At 41.9% G+C, this 20,027-nt stretch overlaps 1 protein-coding gene across 4 annotated transcripts in view; it reads right to left on the reverse strand.

The window, feature by feature from the left end:
* Positions 1 to 14,161: 14,161 nt before the first annotated feature.
* Positions 14,162 to 20,027, reverse strand: part of DHX35 (DEAH-box helicase 35) — a 46,103-nt gene continuing 40,237 nt past the window's right edge. For 2 of the 4 annotated variants that reach the window (XM_070744755.1, XM_070744753.1), the window contains 5 exons: positions 18,954 to 19,083; positions 17,882 to 17,963; positions 17,245 to 17,316; positions 16,584 to 16,695; positions 14,162 to 16,187 (listed from right to left, as the gene is read on the reverse strand). In XM_070744755.1, the coding sequence (XP_070600856.1) occupies positions 16,143 to 16,187; positions 16,584 to 16,695; positions 17,245 to 17,316; positions 17,882 to 17,963; positions 18,954 to 19,083 (441 nt within the window). In that variant the 3' untranslated portion in view covers positions 14,162 to 16,142. Of the gene's footprint in view, positions 16,188 to 16,556; positions 16,696 to 17,244; positions 17,317 to 17,881; positions 17,964 to 18,953; positions 19,084 to 20,027 lie in introns of all 4 variants that reach the window. The other 2 variants (XM_070744754.1, XM_070744752.1) reach the window with 1 other exon arrangement.

The following is a 20,027-nucleotide window of genomic DNA, read 5'->3' on the forward strand; positions in this document are numbered from 1 at the left end:
TTATCTATAAACAAATCTATAAAACTTCAAAAGGAAACCACAGAATACCATAAACACTAAGAGAACATCCAGAAAGGGTTGCCAGAAATAACAACATAAGAACCAAGTTTATATTTCTGCATTTTACTTCTAAGAATCATAATTTTAAATGTATATGCCACTCATCTCATTGTCAGGTGATTACTGTAGGATATGATTTCTCTACCTCTCTTTGGCATTGAATTCTTCAAGCTGTAACAAATCTAATAGGGAAAAAAACTAGGTCACTCTCATGATTTACAATTAGTATTTCCCTTTTAAATTTTAAATCTCAGCCAGTTTCTTTTGTAGATTTAAGTGAAGCATCCTATTCTAAGCCATCCTCTTGGTCCGTCAGTTGTAAATTTACTTTCAATACCATGTCTATCTTGTCAGATAAAATTTGTTCTACACTTGTCATTTCTTCAAAAACCTCTTTTGCTCATAGTCTATATTGTTACTAACATTGCTGATATTTTTCTAATTGCATTCAATATTCTCCCTCAATATTTTATTCTTATAACATTTTGCATCGTTTTATAAGCTTATATGTCTTTTCTCTACCTAAAATCTTCAATTTCTACTAGTACCCAGTTTTTGAAATCATGAAATTGTGTCTTGTAAAAATCTAAGAAAGAATCTGTTTTCCAAAAGAAGCTATTTTCTTCTTAATTATTTATAATTAAGAACAAAATGATTCCTTTATTAATTATAAAGACATTCCAAAATCTTACTGTAAGAGTTTTAATACTGCAATTTTATCTGGACCATTAATCTATTTATAACTTTCTAAGATCAAAACATCATTTAACTTTTTACTATTTATTTCAGTTAACAAGCAATTTTGAAAGTGATTAGAAAGTCTACTTCAGTTATCAATTCCAATTTGCCATACCTCCCCAGAAAACAAGAAATGCCATAATTTGTGAGTGCGGCTAATGAAAGAGATGATGGACGTTATCATGTCAAACACCTGAACAACATATTTTCAAAAATTCCTACTATAGGGTAAGATGCATCAGGAAGTGAGAATATAGAATCTGTTGTGGATTTATCTCCTTTCAACCAACATATTCATGGTGAAATGGACAGCATTGTATTGACTCACCCAAGGTAGTATTTTTCAAATCTGGCTGGGGAATTCTGGGACTTGAAGTTCATTCTTCAAGCTGTAGTACTGTACACTACCCAGCAGTACATTTAGCTTTTCTTCTCCATTGTAGGAATAGTATTTAACCTTTCCTCTATTTCAGATAAACCATTATGTCAAGAACATCTTCCCTTTTGGGGGGGGTGTTGATATTCTAGAACAGTGTTTCCCAACCTTGGCAACTTGAAGATATTTGGACTTCAACTCCCAGAATTCCCCAGCCGGCTAATGCTAGCTGAGGAATTCTGGGAGTTGAAGTCCAAATATCTTCAAGTTGCCAAGGTTGGGAAACACTGTTCTAGAAATCACAGCAGGAAATGTGGCCCATGAAAAGTGAGTATTTCTCTCTCTCATTGTATACTCATTTGTTTACATTATTGCCATTTTTATATTTATTATAGTGTCCCAACCAAAATTATGCAAATGTCAAATTAAACTAATTATGTGTTAGTGTGACCTACTTCATAGGAATGTTGTAATATTTAACTGAGGTGAGGGGGACAGAATATGCCTATTATTTTGGAGCTCCTCATAAAATTGGCTGAGTAAATTAAAATATTGATTGTTTCCTCATTTGACCCCTATGACAATCATTAAGTGTTGTACCTCATGATTCTTGACAAATGTATATTTTGTTTTATGTACGCTGAGAGCATATGCACCAAAGAAAAATTCCTTGTGTGCCCAATAAAGAATTCTATTCTATTATTAAACATCTTATAGGTCTCTGGAGATATCCAAGAGAGCTATTTTTTATTATATTTTTTTAATGTGCAGTCACATAGAAAATCTACTCTTCATGGATAGCATAAGTAATAAATTGGGTTGTACTCTATTGACAATATTTATATATATTCAGTATAAACACTATGCTTGCTTCTATACATTTTACTTTTAACTGGAGACAACTGGACAGTCTTGTTTTGAAGACATTTCGCTTCTCATCCAAGAAGCCTCTTCAGCTCTGACAGGATAGTGAGGAATGGAAGGATTTATATTCCTCACAGACAGCTGGTAATCTGCAAGGAATATAAATCCTGCCATTCCCCCACTATCCTGTCAGATCTGGAAAAGCTTCTTAAGATGAGAAGAGAAACATCTTCAAACGAAAAAACAGGAAAGTCCAGTTGCCTCCTGAAAAGGGACCTTTGGGACAACTATGACCTGGATGACTGAAAATCTCTACAGAATTTTACTTTTAAGTATTAAAAATAGTGGGATATTTCAGGCAGTACTATATATTGAGCATTTCCTCCCCTTTCTGATTTTATTTGGGTTTCTATTTTTCCTCCTAAACAGACATAGAGCTGTGCTGTTAAAAACTGTGATTTAACATGCGTCTTATATTCATCTAACAAGTTTATTCCTGTGTCAGGTACTGCCTCATATCAAAGGATTTTACTGAGGTGGGCACACAGGGAATTTATTGCTGTAACAGGTTTATTCTCGCAGCCTTTAATCATTTATGCAGACTTCCGGTTTTTTTGCAACTTCAGGTACACAAATGGGCAAAAGGTGAGAGATCGTGAGGCCACACTGCCCTCTTGTGGTCCAAAGCAGCACCTGACAGCCAGAACATTAATCATAGCTGCAGGAGTGTAAAATTCAATTTTACCTCTCCATTCATTCTGAGATGAGTTGAAGGCCGGCCTTGTACATATAAACCACACTTTACTTTATCAGAGTGCTGGTAACAAATGGCGTGTCTTCTTCAGGGAGTTTAACCATCAAAAAACAGTGCACCATTTAATTCCCCTCGCGCCTAGGGTCAGAGCAGGAGCTCTTGGCATCAGCAAATGCTTCAGTCTTCAGCTGTGCAGTAAACTATGTTTTAGAGATTGTTCCTCAATATGAAATGATCAGCCCATTTATCTGCTAAAGGAGCCCATCTCTTTGTTCAGCCTCCCAATATTTTTTTCCGCCGACCTGATCTGGACAATAAACCAGACCCGTCTTAAGATATTCTCTGTTCAATTTGTTATTTGAGTCTCTCCAAGCCCAGCGGTTTCTGTCAGCATCCAGATTTCCAATTTCTTTTTTCGGCCAGTTTGCCTAGGTTCTTGCAAGACTGAGAGGACTCATACTATTCACCCCCCCACCGCCCACCCCTCGCCTCAAACCAGGAAGATTAACTGCAAGAACGAGACCTTCAACCCAGATGAACTGAAAACAAATTGGCACGGTTCTCAGCTAATGTTGAGGTGAAATTTCTTAAGACAATTTTCAACTCCAAGTAAAAGAGGTGAGGGGAAAGCAGTGGCCAATATTCTAATGCCTTTATATTACGTATGGGGACAGCAGGAGGTCATTTTATTCTTTTTTTGTAATTTTATGTTACCTGTTAGAACATTAGAGAAGTTTCTAACTGCCTTTTTAAATATATATATCTATCCTAGTCTCCCTTAATTTTCAAATTCAGCTTAAACATGTGACATATATATATATATATATATATGTCACATGTTTAAGCTGAATTTGAAAATTAAGGGAGACTAGGATAGATCTATTTCGGCCTTATTTTGGCCTCATCAGCTAGCCATACCCACTGGGACTTGAACCTGCAACCTTTGCCTTGTAAGGCAGAGAATTATCCTCTAGGCTACAGTATCCAATCCCTTCAGCTCTGTACCAGGGAAGGGTTACATTTTGTGTCGAATCACCCTGGTATATTGAAGGAACATCACAGCTCCTGTTTTTTGCCTCTCGGCCCAACCCAGGGCCATATATATATATATTCGTAGATTTTCACAGGTATATGTATGTAGATTGTTCTGAGTTCGGGTTTTGCCCCATGTAATATTTTGCATGTCTATGTGATGTTTCGGTGAAATCACATTCACCATCATCAGGCTGAAGTTGTAAGCTTCATGCTGCTGTAAATATAGTATATATATATCTGCCTCTAAACTGACTTTGAAATAATGCCTCCATCATTTGGAAGAGGTTCCTGGAGAGACAAAAGAAAATAGGAAATCTCCAATGGCTTCTTGAACTGACAACATGGCATTTTTATTAAGTGCTATGAACAACACTTGTTAAAATTCTCCCAACAGCCATCCAGGGGGGAAAAAAGGTTTACAGCAGATTTATGTGCACTCTTTCTTTCTTTCTTTCTTTCTTTCTTTCTTTCTTTCTTTCTTTCCTTTCTCACCCCCTCCCTCCCTCCATCTTATATCAAAGTCTGGACTGAACTCAATCAACAATTAAAACAACTTCAATAACAAACATATGTACTAAAATCATAAAGATTAAAAAGCTTGCACCAAAGTTAAACTTTCACTGGTTAAATCTTTTCACTGACTTCACCCTGTCCCATCACTTGGAGGAAAAAATAAGTCTTAAGTGCTATTTGTTTAGGAGGGTAGAAGCCTACCAAACGTCAAGGGGAAGGGTACTCCATAAGGCAAGCACTGCTGTTGCACTTCCTAAACCCCACAAGATGGCGATATTTAAGGGAAGTTACTAGGAGCATACCCACCCCAACTGAGCCAATAGGACAGGTAGGTGGTAAAGAGGCAGGACTTCAGCTAACCTGACCAGGGGTGGGCATCAAAATTTTTAACAAGAGGTTCTCTGCCTATTTGCTGGGTGGGCGAGGCCATGATGGGCATGGCCTAGTCAGCCTCCTGCGCCACAGCAGGGGAGAGGATGTTTATGCCCTCCCATCACTCTGAAGGCTTTCCTTGAGCTTCTGGGAGGGCGAAAATGGTCTCCCCAGCCTTCCTGAACTTCCAGTATACCCATTTTTTGCCCTCCCCAAGCCTCTGTGCACCCCCTGCATTTATTTATTTTTTATTTATTGGATTTGTATGCCACCCCTCTCCATGGACTGCATCCAAACAGACGTCGGGGGGGGGGCTCTGAGGAAGGGAGGGGTCTAAGCCAGGTGTGGGATTTGGGGGGGGTTCTCCAAACTGCACAAAATCATAGCTAGAGGTTCTCCTGAACCCTTGTGAACCCCCAGCAACCCACCCCTAAACCTGGCCTTGTGCCATATTTTAAATTTACAGCCAATTTATTAGCTTGCTGTTTCAAAACTTTCAATCACATCAATAGCTGGTTTAAAAAGATAATTCCTAATCTGACATTGCCATTGAAATAATTGAAATAAAAGAGATGATCAACATCTCACTTTCATCTACTGATCAATGAGGTTGTCACAGACTGACCAGGCTTGGACATTGGTTCAGTTTCAATCTCGAAAACACTAAGACCCATCAACCTTCATGTTCTTTTATTGTTTATTTAGTATATTCACATACCACTTCTCTTTGCCTTGCTATGCCATGCCAAGCCGTTTACAGTCAGTAATTTCAACAATGCTTAATGAATAAGATGTACCATATGTTAAAACACAGTATAAATTTAGTGTCAATTTTAAAAGTGAAATGTAACAAACAAAACTACATGCAAAATGTTTTTACAGGAGATCTGGTTGGAAAGGAAAACATGAACAATTATCTAAAAGATATAACTGTAAAACAAAAATAGCAGGAAGGTGAGCATTCCAAGGATATTCGGGGTAACTAATGCTGATGTAGGATGAAGCTCAAAATTTGAAGGCTTGGTAAAATATTAAATATCTAGAATCCACACAGAGAGGAAAAAAGAACTATATAGCAAGCAGACTGTATATGGAAATTGAGCATTCACCATAATAAATCAAGATGGCATCATAAAAATGGTGTGCATAAAAAGAGCTCTACCAATTGTAGCCCTAAACAGCAATGCTACATCTTCCTGGGCCATTGATTTCTGGCCCTCTAACCTTACTCATAAATGAGCAAGGGTCCATAGATAATACATTTAAATGTAAGCAGGTAGTCTATAATGTGCCCAACACTGCACTGAACGGAAATCAAGGAAGACAGAGTCTTATCTGAATAGGCTAATCTGAACAAAATATTTTTCCATTGCTTCTGAGAGCACTTGATAGAAGTTGACACATAAACCTGTGCAGAAATATATAATTACTGGCTACTTCTCAATTTACAAAATGTCTACAAAAACATTGTGCAAAAATTGCAGGTAGATGATTGCATACATGGATAAAATTGTACCGTGGGTATACAAATGCAATTCAACCTTGGTTTTCTTGAGGACAATGGTTATAACATGTATTCATTAAATGTCTACATATGCACTGCGGACCTGCAATGAAATGTAGTGAAATTCTCCTTTATCAACGTTTTAGCAAATCAGGTACTTATTCTATTCTTTCTGCTCTTCTACCTGTAGACCATGCAATAAATTCTCCTAATTAGCTGAAACTCTGAAAAAAGTTTGTATCTCAACAAAAGTTGTATATCTGAATTGTCTATCAATATTTTGAAATCCTGTTATCTTTTAAAGCTAAATTACTAAAACGCTCATTTAAAATTTGGAATCCTTATTGTTGGCAGATCACATCCATATTGGTAGCAAAGCATTTTTCCTATCATATTTTTTCCCAATGAACAGCATTCCTCCTTTTAAAAAGTCTCTTTGCTCTATCCCTCTAGCTTCAGTTCTTCATCAATTTTGAAGCAGGTCTATTTGTGGCATCAGTGAAAAATAGAACTCTTCAAGCTGTCAAAGGAAATAGCTAGTCAGTGACATCTTTCACAACAGTTCTGTACTATTAGCATTGCAGATACACTACACTAGTACAGTGGTACCTCAAGATACGGACCCCTCGTCTTACGAACAACTCGTGATATGAACCCGGGGTTCAGAAAAAATTTGCCTCTTCGTACGAACTTTTTTCGTGTTACGAACGCCAAACCCGAACTTCCGGGTTCAGCGTTCGGAGGCTGCTGGAAAGCCGCCCGGCTGTTTTAAAAGGTGACAGCCGGCGGCGGGGCTTCTATCCGGGTTCGGGAGAGAGGGCAGGAGGTCCGGCGCTGGGGGAGGGAATCAGGAAGGTCGTCCTGCTCTCCCCCCCCAGCGAAAAACACAAAGACGGTCTGACAGGCAGGGCAGAGCAGCCTGGAGCAAAGGGAGTCTGAAACCGCCGGTGGCTTCAGCTTCCCATTGCTCCGCGGGCGGCGGCTGACCGCCTTTGTATTTTTGGCTGGGGGGGGAAGCAGGAGACGCAGGATCGGCGGGCGTGGGGCGAGGCAGCAGGTCTGCATCCTGGGTGGGCGGCGGGCGAGGAGGCGCGGCCGAGCGGGCCAGCGAGGGTGCATCCAACTTGAGGGGCTGGCGGGAGGAAAGCAAATATCTCTCTTCGTTGCGCTGCCGCCAGCATGGCCTGGTTGGCAGCGGAAGATGTAACCAAGCCCACGGGGCCGGGCTCCTTGGCGGAGACCGCCGGCCGCTCAATCGGGCCGGCAGGGAACAGAATGGAGCCTTCCGCGGCGGGGCTGGTAAGGAGGGGAGCCGAGGGGGGAGCCGAGCCCAGCCCCATGACATTCGCTTTCCTCCCGCCCGCAGCCGACTGATCGTGGGCTCCTTCGCAACCTCGGAGAGCTTCCTGGGCATGAAAGCTCGCGAATCCAACACGGATGAAAACCAGGAAGCTCTCCGAGGTCGGGAAGGAGCCCACGATCAGTCGGCTGCGGGCGGGAGGAAAGCGAATGCCACGGGGCTGGGCTCGGCTTTCCCCCTTACCAGCCCAGCAGGCAGCCACCGCAGAAGGCTCCATTCTGTTCCCTGCCGGCCCGATTGAGGGGCCGGTGGGAGGAAAGCAAATGTCTCTCTTCGTTGCGCTGCCGCCAGCATGGCCTGGTTGGCAGCGGAAGATGTAACCGAGCCCACGGGGCCGGGCTCCGTGGCGGAGACCGCCGGCCGCTCAATCGGGCCGTCAGGGAACAGAATGAAACCGGAAGGGGCAAGGTGGGGGGGGGGGAGAACGGGAGGCTCAGCATTCCGTCAGTCGCAGCGCTGGCTGTCAACTTTTCTTTTTAGCACTGGGGAGGCAAGTCAGCTCCTGCCCAGTGCTAAAAAGAAAAGTTGACAACCAGCGCTGCGGCTGACGGAATGCTGAGCTTCCCGTTCTCTCTCCGCCCCCTCGCCCCTTCGCCCCCCTGTGTTCCTAGGAGAAGTGCCGGTGAGGAGCAGAAGGTCTGTCTTGCCTCAATCCCCAGCACTTCCCCTAGGAACACAGGGAGGCGAAGGGGCGAGGGGGGGGAGAGAACGGGAGGCTCAGGAAGGGAGCTCGGGAAGGAGCCCACGGTCAGTCGGCTGCGGGTGGGAGGAAGGCGATTGTTCCGCTGCCACCAGCATGGCCTGGTTGGCAGCGGAAGATGTAACGGAGCCCACGGGGGATTTGCCTTCCTCCCACCCGCAGCCCACTGATCGTGGGCTCCTTCCCGACCTCGGAGAGATTCCTGGTTTTCGTCCGGGTTGGATTCGCGAGCTTTCATGCCCAGGAAGCTCTCCGAGGTTGCGAAGGAGCCCACAATCAGTCGGCTGCGGGCGGGAGGAAAGCGAATGCCACGGGGCTGGGCTCGGCTCCCCCCCTTACCAGCCCCGCCGCGGAAGGCTCCATTCTGTTCCCTGCCGGCCCGATTGAGCGGCCGGCGGTCTCCGCCACGGAGCCTGGCCCCGTGGGCTCAGTTACATCTTCCGCTGCCAACCAGGCCATGCTGGTGGCAGCGCAACGAAGAGAGACATTTGCTTTCCTCCCGCCGGCCCCTCAATCGGGCCGGCAGGGAACAGAATGGAGCCTTCTGCGGCGGCTGCCTGCTGGGCTGGTAAGGGGGGGAGCTGAGCCCAGCCCCGTGGCATTCGCTTTCCTCCCGCCCGCAGCACTTCTCCTAGGAACACAGGGGGGCGAGGGGGCGAGGGGGCGAGGGGGCGGAGAGAGAACGGGAAGCTCAGCATTCCATCAGCCGCAGCGCTGGCTGTCAACTTTTCTTTTTAGCACTGGGCAGGAGCTGACTTGCCTCCCCAGCGCTAAAAAGAAAAGTTGACAGCCAGCGCTGCGACTGACGGAATGCTGAGCCTCCCGTTCTCCCCCCCCCACCTTGCCCCTTCCGGTTTCATTCTGTTCCCTGCCGGCCCGATTGAGCGGCCGGCGGTCTCCGCCACGGAGCCCGGCCCCGTGGGCTCGGTTACATCTTCCGCTGCCAACCAGGCCATACTGGCAGCAGCGGAACAATCGCCTTCCTCCCGCCCGCAGCCGACTGACCGTGGGCTCCTTCCCGAGCTCCCTTCCTGAGCCTCCCGTTCTCTCTCCCCCCCCTCGCCCCTTCGCCTCCCTGTGTTCCTAGGAGAAGTGCTGGGGATTGAGGCAAGACAGACCTTCTGCTCCTCACCAGCACTTCTCCTAGGAACACAGGGGGGCGAATGGGCGAGGGGGCGGAGAGAGAACGGGAAGCTCAGCATTCTGTCAGCCGCAGCGCTGGCTGTCAACTTTTCTTTTTAGCACTGGGCAGGAGCTGACTTGCCTCCCCAGTGCTAAAAAGAAAAGTTGACAGCCAGCGCTGTGACTGACGGAATGCTGAGCCTCCCGTTCTCCCCCCCCCCCCCACCTTGCCCCTTCCAGTTTCGGCGTTCGGGAGACCGCTGGGTTCCCAGCTGTCTCCGAATGCCAAACACCAAAGCCGAACTTCCGCGTTCGGCTTCAGGAGACAGCTGGGAAGCGGCGCGGCTCTTTTAAAAGGTGACAGTCGGCCTGGGGGGCTTCCCAGCACCCCCCTGAACCCAGGTTCAGGGGGGTGCTGGGAAGCCCCCCAGGCCGGCTGTCACCTTTTAAAACAGCCGCGCGGCTTCCCAGCAGTCACCGAAAACCGTTTTTTTTGCGGGGGGGGGGGTTTTGGTTGCACGGATTAATTGACTTTACATTGTTTCCTATGGGAAACAATGTTTTGTCTTACGAACCTTTCGTCTTACGAACCTCCCCCCGGCACCAATTAAGTTCGTATCTTAAGGTACCACTGTACTGCATCACGAAAGCAGGTAACACTAATATTATCTATAGCCACTTTATATACATATATTGTGATTTTTAAAAAGTATTTCATTCTTAATCTGACTTGAAAATTTCATATAACTAGAATTCATAGCTGTACCTTTGCTTAAAATGGCAAGCTTTAGGTTAAAAATGGTGAATCTTTTGTTCCACAGGAACCAAAAAAAGTGTGTGTGCATGCTATCGTGCATGTGAAAGTGCCCACACCCATAATTCAATGCCTGGGAAGGGTGAAAACAGCTTCCCCCCCCCCAGAGGCCAACCGGTGGCTGGAAAAGGACTGTTTCCCACTTCTGTTGGGCCTAGTAGGCTTGTGCTTCACCCTCCCCAGGCTCCAAAGGCTTCCTTGGAGCCAGGGGGAAGTAAAAACACCCTTTCCCATCTCCCCGGAGGCTCTCTGGAAGCCAAAAACACTCTCCCAGAGCCTCTATGCGAACCAAAAATCAGCTGGCCGGCATACACGTGCACATTGGAGCTGAGGTAGAGCACCGGCTTGTGTGCCAGCAGATATGGCTCTGCATGCCACCTGTGGCACCTGTGCCATAGGTTTGCCATCACTGCTTTAGGTAGTCCAGGTTCTCCTTCCCATTTCCCAAAATATCCTAGACTAGGAAAAAGCCTCTACACCACAGGTGTCAAATTGTGTCACATTGCCATTACATGATGTTTCGCTCCATTCGTGGAGCTGGGGTGGGCGTAGCCTGCACATGATGCATCTGGCCTGTGGACCACCAGTTTGACACTCCTGTACTGTGCCACACATGGGTTCTGCATTATGGTGTGATCACTGACATCTCTGAACGCTACTCAAGATGAAAGCCTCAAGATATCTGAACATGTCCAACATATTTGCGCTGTTGTATTTTCCCCCAAAATAAGACCCTGTCTTATATTTTTTTGAACCCTGAAAGAAGGGCTTGGCCTTATTGCCATGCACTCAAAAGCCCCATTGGATTTATTATCAGGCGATGTCTTACTTTGGGGAAAACAGGGTACTGTACTTCATTTTCCCAACAATCAAGGCCAGCTCTTCAGTTCTTGTGAGTTGAGATTTAATTCTGAGACCATAATTCGTATCAGCATGACAAGCAGACTGCAGATTAGGACCTATTCAAGAGTTGTGAGACATCAGATAATACATATTTTATCCTTTTTCTAAAATGTTGAACTGGCACTGGGGAGATCCAGGAAACCCACCTGATGAGTTTGGGTGAGTCCTTCTCTATAATCCAATTTTTTTTGCAGGGTTGTTTTCCAGATTTTTGGAGAACGGAAGTGCTATATACACTACCTTAAGCCCCTGAATAAAAGGTGGGGTATAAATCTAAATTTTTTTAAAAGGCTGTTAAATTTGATTCAGAAGGATCAACTACATGGCTTAGGGCCTGATTATTTACAAGACTGTCCCCTGCCACATACCTCCCAGAGACTTCTTAGATCGCACAGAATCGGCCTTCTCCGGGTCCCGTCGACTTAACAATGTAGGTTGGCGGGACTGTGGGGGAGAGCCTTTTCTGTAGCTGCCCCAGTTCTATGGAACCAACTCCCCCCCTCCCCCGATGTTCACACTGCTCCCTCTACTGGCCTTTCGAAAAGCTCTTAAGGCCTGACTTTGCCGACAGGCCTGGGGGCTGTGAATCTTAACATCTGACACGTTTGCCCGTATGTAGATTGTTTTTAGATTGGATTTAGGGTTTTTATAGGGGGTTATTTTAGTTTGGACTTATAATGGGGTTTTATAACTATTAATATTTGAATTCTTTTTTATTATTGTATTGTTTGTATTGTTGTAAGCCGCCCTGAGTCGTACGGGATTGGGCAGCACAGTCAAATAAATTAAATTAATTAAATTAAACTATCCCTTACCCTACTACAGAATATCTAGATCTGTTGGTGAAGGGAAAAGATGTGAAAAAGTAGCACTTTGGAATATTTATTATTTTGAGACATGATCCCCTGGTGTTCCCAAGGTTTCTCAAAACCTTGTCCTGACAAAATAATATTTAGGTGAGATTGTGGTCCTCTTGACAGTGGATCACAGCACTCAGCTTTCCCAATATCTAAGGTTTCTAAAGATATTTGATAATTCTTTTAAAACAAAAATAAATTAACCCTATTGCTGATATTCAGTTTTGACATCGCTAGAATTGTGCAAAGTAAGCAAAACAATTCCCTTGTTTTGATGGACACAATTTAGGACACCCTCTCACCTAAATCAAATTAGCGCCAAGTAAATTGCAGATTTTATCATGCCCTTTACCTGATTCTGTCTTTGGCTCCTGAGTTGTAGTTTTTATTCTTTGCAAAGCAACAGAAGGTGAAAAGGAAATTATGTGAAGTACACCGAGGACATCATCAGAATAACTTTCTCAGAATGGAATGACACTAATTTTGGTGTAGCAAAAGAAAGACTGAGATTTGGAAGCCAGAAAAAAAAATTGAGATTTTTTTTTAAAAAAAGTCTGGATCAAGCTGAGGGCTGCAGAGGGTAACACTTCAGGAAGAATTTTCCAAGTGTTCTTCTATGGGAGTGGCAATTTGGATAAGCCACTCAAAATCCTTCCAGCTTCTCCATTTTAAGCGTCTCATCATCATCATGAGACTAAAGTGGAGCCCTGGGCTTTCTAGTTTACACCTGCAAACATACACATACACACACACAATGCAAAGCAATATAAACTGAAGGAATATATTTGCAGGCAGGAAATATATGTTATTTAATTGTGGAGGAAGAATAGATGCCTCCCATGTTCATTGCTGATAAATAGGTTGGAAGGAATTCCCAGAAGACCTGCCATGAGCACTTCCCCCTATTTTGTCACTTGGTTGGTCATTTTTCTCTAAGAAAAATGGTTTTGTTTCATTTTTATTAGAAACATAAAAGGCTGATGGAATCTGTAGTGTATGTTTGTGTGTAACAAAAGTTGTACAACAGAAAAGATGCAAGAAAGAGGGTGTGAGTGACTGCGCAGCCCTTCATATAATTCGGAGCACTGGAGGGCGGGGGTATAAATGTCCAGTTTATCTGCAACTCCTTAAAGCAACAGTGCCAATTCTCTGTATCACAAATACACACACAAACATGATAATCTCATTTTTCTTGATACAGAATTGAGTTTAAGGAGCAGGCTAAGTTTACATCAACATTCATGTAACATCATGGTAACCAACATCAAAATCATTATTTATATTTACATTCAACTAGCTATCCATAAATTAATATCAAAATATAGATTTAATACTTATAATTATGTACTGTCAAGTCATTATCAATTCTTAGTAACCATGTAGACTTTCTCTATGATGATCTGACCCTCATCTCATCTTTCAGGTCTTCCGATAGTGATACTTAGTCCACCTAACTTCCCTCCCCAAAAGTCTTGCTATGTTGCCTAATGGGGTGGGTGGGAGGGAGAGATACTTCTGGGACAGATAAACAAGGAATATTGGGAATCTATGCAAAGTGTATGAATTTCCAGTAGGATCCTCCAAGTGCTAAAGAGAGGCACCGGTATGGAGTGATATAGGAAGTTGATGGAGTTAGACAATCACTTTACTGGCAATAGATAGCAAAAGTATCCCATTTATTCTGCATGAGAGAAGGCCACTCCTGCATTTTTTACCAAGAAACTCTGTGAAGACAGGATTAAAAGCTGTCTCTGGCTGGCATACCACGGAGTTGGCTAAAATCCTGTGATAAGGCACCAGATAAATAATTACTGGCATTTCAGAGATACTACCTTTCCTATTAACAGACTTCCTCCTTGATCAACCCTGGAGAGAAGAGATACCCCCAAAACTGCACGTAGGCCATGAAACAACACAATTGATCATTCATTGTCCACGAGGCAAACAGGAGGCAACCCATGCTTTAAACTATCCAATAAGATCCCGTATTCTCTAATATCCAATGAGATGTCATCTGATGACTAATGCTAATGGATGACAATAAAAAGGGGGTGCAAGGTTTTGTCCAGAACAAGATTGCCTTCCCCAGATGACGATGCTTGCCTCCTATCTCACTTAATGACATCAAAACCCACAGAGATAGGAAATATGAAATGATACTCCATTACCTTCTATAAACGAACACAACATTTCCAGAGTTATGGATGACAGCTTTATTTTGTTTTTCTAAACTGTTGCAAGAAGACATGAAAATTTACACACTTTATGTATCCAGGACTTTGCGAACTCTTTAAAGGAAGAGCTTTTTAGAGACTTGTTGGGAGCATCAGTGCTATTCTGGACTTTACATAGTACACAAAAAATAAAAGATAAGCCTATGGAACTCACAAACAGGGAAGAGGGAGAGAAACCATGAATCCATAGATTGGTATTAAACTTTGTTAAGTTGCACACACAGCACAAAGACATTGTATGGGTCATACATTGGTGGATCAAGCAGAAATGGAAAGAGGAGTTTGAAAAAGTGACTCAGGATGCGCATCCATATTCTGTGTAAAAACACCACCACAGTTTACACGTATTTTAAAGGAATAAAAAAGAAGAGAGCAAGTCATACAACCAATTTATGTTCTAGAAAGAAAGACAAATCCATATTTTCAAAATCCATATATCTAAAATAAATATTTCAAAATAAATCTCAACATGCTAAAGGCAAAGAAGGAAGTTACACAAGAAAAAACAGTCAATGCACCCCTTGAGCAGTGTACTCTATAGACACCATCCTTCCTCTTTGAGGAAAACAATCCTAGCACAACTGCAAAGTTCAGAACATTTTATTTTTTAAAAAAATGTGTGTCAAAAGGTTTGGGGTTTTTTTTTATATTCATAGAAATAAAATTTATCATTTCTTATATTTTGCTATAAACAATGTTGTCAAATGGATTTCGGGTTAATTGCAAAAAGGGTCCAGTGCTTGAGGGAATTTAATTTCTAGAATTTGTTCTAATTTGCTGTTTCACTAATATCTTTCCTTCCCACAAGCTACAGTCATTTCGCCAAACATCTAATTTACTGTACAAGGAACATGAAACAGAAACCCACAAAGATAGAGCACTAGCAGTTCTATAGCACTCTGTGTCTGATTCCAAGGAATCCTTATATTCAACTGAGCCTTGGTTGGGGTAAAAGATAATATTTCTGGACGTGGTCCCTCTGGCTCTATCTTAAAGCTAAATTCTTTATCCTTATTGCTATAATCACCACTATCTGAATTTTATCTGAATTTTAGCACTCTGGCATTGAATATAAACCACATGCCAAGAACCAGTTTTTTTACTAACTATAATATCAAAAAATTGAGAATGTGCAGATACTGGCTCCAAGTTTCTCATCTCTTAATTTTGAAATGAAAGGAAACAACAAACAATATGCCCGCATTAAAGTCCTTTCACAAGGAGATTAATTTACCGAAGGTTTTGACGTTATGGTTGTAAAATAAGCTAATTTGAAAATCATGACCATTATAAGAGAGAAAGTGCAAGAAAGAAGAAATGTAGAAACTGGTAAAAGATTAGAAATCTATTGCTTCACAGGAAAAAAAGGCAAGGGGAAAAAAAACACAGAAGTTAGGCACAATCACAGTTTCAAGGTTTTCATTTCCACCCATTAAGGTATGTCAAGGCTTTGCTTGTGTTCCCAAATCTGCCTACAAGTAGCAGGTAGTTCCAGGATGATCAAGTTTCTCACAGTGGTCTGAAGGATCCTGAGCTTCTTTCTGAGGGCACTGTATCTGCCTCCTCTCCTTTCTGCTTCAAGGGTATAATGTAGTTCTCCACGTACTGCAAATTTCCTCGAAATTGTCTCTCTCTCTTTTTTGCACTGATAATTTTTCTACTTTATTTAAAATGAGCGTAGTGCCCTGATGAACAGAAGTGGTCATCACAACTAGACTGCTGGATAAGATGTCCACAATACAAGCTCTATTTAAGTGTTACAATGTATTGGTCATGCATACATCCCTACAGAATCCTGGCAAGCAGGCATTTCAACATGAATAGTTGATATGAGGTCAGGTTGCTAATCAACTAATTGTTGGAAGGACGGTTGTACATTTTCAAATTGGCGACAATTTCCGCACCACACACGGTGAACTTCAACAGCCAGAGAGAGTCAGAGGTCATCTACTTTAGCTCTTTTGGCTTTCAGAGAAAGATGCTGTAATGGAGAAAAAAAGATAGTATCTTTTAAAATTTATATTCTCATAAATGCTCTAATGAACCAACTCTTTATGAAAGAGTTAATCAAAACTAGCAGCCTACTAGCATCAAATTGAATGTTGCTTTTACATCTCTCCTGAAACTCCATTTTGACATCTGGTCAAAAACATTAAAATGTACAACCATTTGTGAAAATAGAAATACAGGTAGTCCTCGACTTATTACTACAATTGAGCCCAAAATTTCTAAGCAAGATTGTTATTAAGTAATCTTTATTGTTGTTAGCCGCCCCGAGTCTTCGGAGAGGGGCGGCATACAAATCTAATAAATAAATAAATAATAAGAGCTGCCAATACAGCAGTGATACCGTTTGGAGTCCATGCTGAGCTCGTACCGTTCCTTGCTGATAGAAATGAGGGGCCAGTTCCAATAACCAAGCAGATTTAATAGCTGTAACATCTCGCATGTAATACTTTGAAGTCTGTATAACTTCATTGTACACTACCCTAAAGATAAAAGAAAAAATAAAAATAAAGTATATACTGTATGAGACTTGACACCTGAGCTAAGTAGAAAGTTAATTACAGTATTTGTTGGACTATTAGACTTTTGTCTATATGATCTTTCTCCAGCCATCAATATTGATTAGAACCAGCCATAGAGAAAAGGAAAACCACTATAAAATAGTAACTCCAACCCAAACCAATAAAACCAGACCAAATTATGTAAGTCAACAATACAGAAAGTTGCTGAGAGATTAAGAATCATTATGGGCACACCAAATAATCAGCAAACACGGTTAAATATAATTTATACCTTCCATGAGGGCTAAATTTTTAACATCTTCTAGCAGTCAATGCAAACAATTCCAAAAGCAGTCACTACAAAGTATGTAGTCAAAAATCAATCAGCAGTATTGGATAGCATTCACTCAAAATGAAATAATTCCATTTTGCCACTTGTAAACTAATTCACCTTATAAATTACAATCTTTCAAATCTAATATAGGCTCTCCATAAATTACAATATCAAAAAATTTAAAAAAAATAGCTTACCAACGAGGAGGTTTCTCTGCATACAGCACTGAGGTGGGATGTATGTAGAGTTCATGATCATCACGAATAGTCCTTGAAATAACATTATTTTAGAAATACAATATTTACCAAAGCATCATGTCAATGTTTATGTATAGTACAAGCCACTATCAATTTCCTCAAATACTGGTATGATCAGCATGTTACTGAATCAGCTATCCCAGCCTTTTATTGACTATTTTGAATCTCCTGTTCATTTTTCAAATGAAGCAGATTTTTTTCAAGAAAAACTTTTCTTCTCAATTTAATTGGATTTAGTTAAAGTGAATTCATTATCAGGATGACCAGTTTGCCCAAATGGAACAAGCATATTAGAGAACAACTGTTCTAACTGATGGCTATAAAGAAGAATTTTATCAACTCAAATAGTAATAATTTGATAGATCCTGTACATATTATGATATTGTATCAAGTACAATCTTGAACAAACGTATTCGGTTCAGTAATATTTCTACTAGTATTAGAAGAATTTGCTAGAATGAATACTTTATGGTTATATTTTTATGTGCCTTAAACATTACTTTTTAATTACTGCATTCTGTGTTTTACATTAACTGTTTGCTGGGTAAACCAAATGCTGGATAAAAAATAAATATACCTGTAACACCCAGTAGAATGAAATCTGGCTGCATTAGCAAAAAATCCAGAAACAATACATCTTAGAACAGGGTCTGGATCACCTATAAGAAAGAGATGGATTTGTCGTTTTACAATATGTATCAGAGATAGGAATCCTGGTTTCATCCAGATATTCTGACCTTCAAATCATAGCAACCAAGCACTGGAGCTGCTCCACAAAATATATGGAGAGGCAAGCTTATCTTTTCCAACAAACATGAAAGTCTCAGGTTACAATGAAAAATAATAGTCAATAATTACAAATTCGTAGTAGGAAAAAGAAAGGATAAACTCTTCTCAACAAGGCATCTTCCTGACACTAAAGTAAGTGTGTTATAAGAGACAATGCCTATAAAGAAACAAGTACAGTGGTCCCCCGAGTTTCGCGATCTCGATCATTGCGAAATGCTATATCGCGATTTTTCAACCCGGAAGTAAAAACACCATCTGCGCATGCGCGCCCTTTTTTCTATGGCCACGCATGCGTAGATGGCGCCGGGCAGATCAGCTGCTGGCCGGCTTCCCTGGGTCTTCCCCCTCTTGCTGGCGGGAGGGCGAGCGGCAGGCTTCAGCGAGGTGTTTGCGTGGGCGGCGGGGAAACCCTAGCGCCGCTTCCCAGCTGAGTCCTGAAGCCAAACGCGGAAGTTCGCTTCAGGACTCAGCTGGGAAGCGGCGCGAGCGAACGGCGTGGGCGGGCGAAGGGCGCGCGCGCGGGCAGACAGGCGGCGGACAAGCGGCGGGCGGACAAGCGGCGGGCGTAGCAGCAGCGAGGAGTTTGCGTGGGCGGCGGGGAAACCCCAATCTTCGGCTCCTCGCTGCTGCGGCGGAAGTAAAAACACCATCTGCGCATGCGCAGATGGTGTTTTTACTTCCGCACTGCTACTTCGCGAAAAACCGATCATCGCGAGGGGTCCTGGAACGGAACCCTCGCGATAATCGGGGGACCACTGTACTATTACAGTACATACTAAACAAAACAGAAAGATTCAATTCTGCAGATTAAACATGAAAAGTACACAGGAGACATGCTGGTAAATTAAGGCAGTTCATACCTTCACTAGATTTTTTTGGCACTTTGAACCTGACAAGAAGTTTTTTCAGTTGCTCCCTTACAATTGTGGCTCTAACAAGACCTTTATAATTCAGAAAGTGTTCCTGACACCACTGAGAACTTTTGTTGTGCTACAAATTAAAAGGAAAAGATGAATCACACCTACAAAATTTCTATCACAAAGTGTTAGCACTTCATATGCATATTTCTGGTTTCCTTAATATTATGAGCATGAACATACACAAAGCCTTTCCCACTCTACACTACAAGGCAAAACTAAAACCTTATCTTTTTCAAAATAAAAGCAGTGCAATTTGCAAAATACACTCTACTATTACGCTAGCTCAAATTTAAGCCCACTTGATGTGGTATTCTTTTTCTTAATCTCACAAACTGAAATTTACTGAAACTTAATAATTTAATTTATCTGCATCCTAAATCTTAATTTCTATTGAGAAAGCTATTGCACATGGCAGAATTCTGCAATAAACACATTAATACTAACATGCACACATACTTGAAAGATAAGTAAATATGCTCCAAATTATGCAAGACAAGTAATTATAAAGATTAAGAATCTCAACTTTAATTTTAAATATTACATGTACTTATCTCTTGCTATAAGAGAGATAATTGTTAAAGAAGTATGTCTACAGAATATACCACATGCTGTTAAGTTTTTAAATCACAATATTTTACGATTTTCAGTTATCTTTGCTGAGCTTCTTGCCTTCATTACAACTAAAATTGACTTTATTACTTTTAGAAAACCTATTCAAAGTTATTTATTGCAAATGATATTTCGGTATACAGTGTTCCCTCAATTTTCGCAAGTTCGAACTTCTCGAAACGCCTATACCACGGTTTTTCAAAAATATTAATTAAAAAATATGTCGCGGTTTTTTCCCTATACCACGGTTTTGCCCACCCAATGACGTCATATGTCATCGCCAAACTTTCGTCCGCCTTTAATAAATATTTTAATAAACTTTAATAAACAAACATGGTGAGTAATAATCTAAATGGTTGCTAAGGGAATGGGAAATTGTAATTTAGGGGTTTAAAGTGTTAAGGG

Source organism: Erythrolamprus reginae, chromosome 3, assembly GCF_031021105.1.
Source record: "Erythrolamprus reginae isolate rEryReg1 chromosome 3, rEryReg1.hap1, whole genome shotgun sequence".
Lineage (NCBI taxonomy): Eukaryota > Metazoa > Chordata > Lepidosauria > Squamata > Dipsadidae > Erythrolamprus > Erythrolamprus reginae.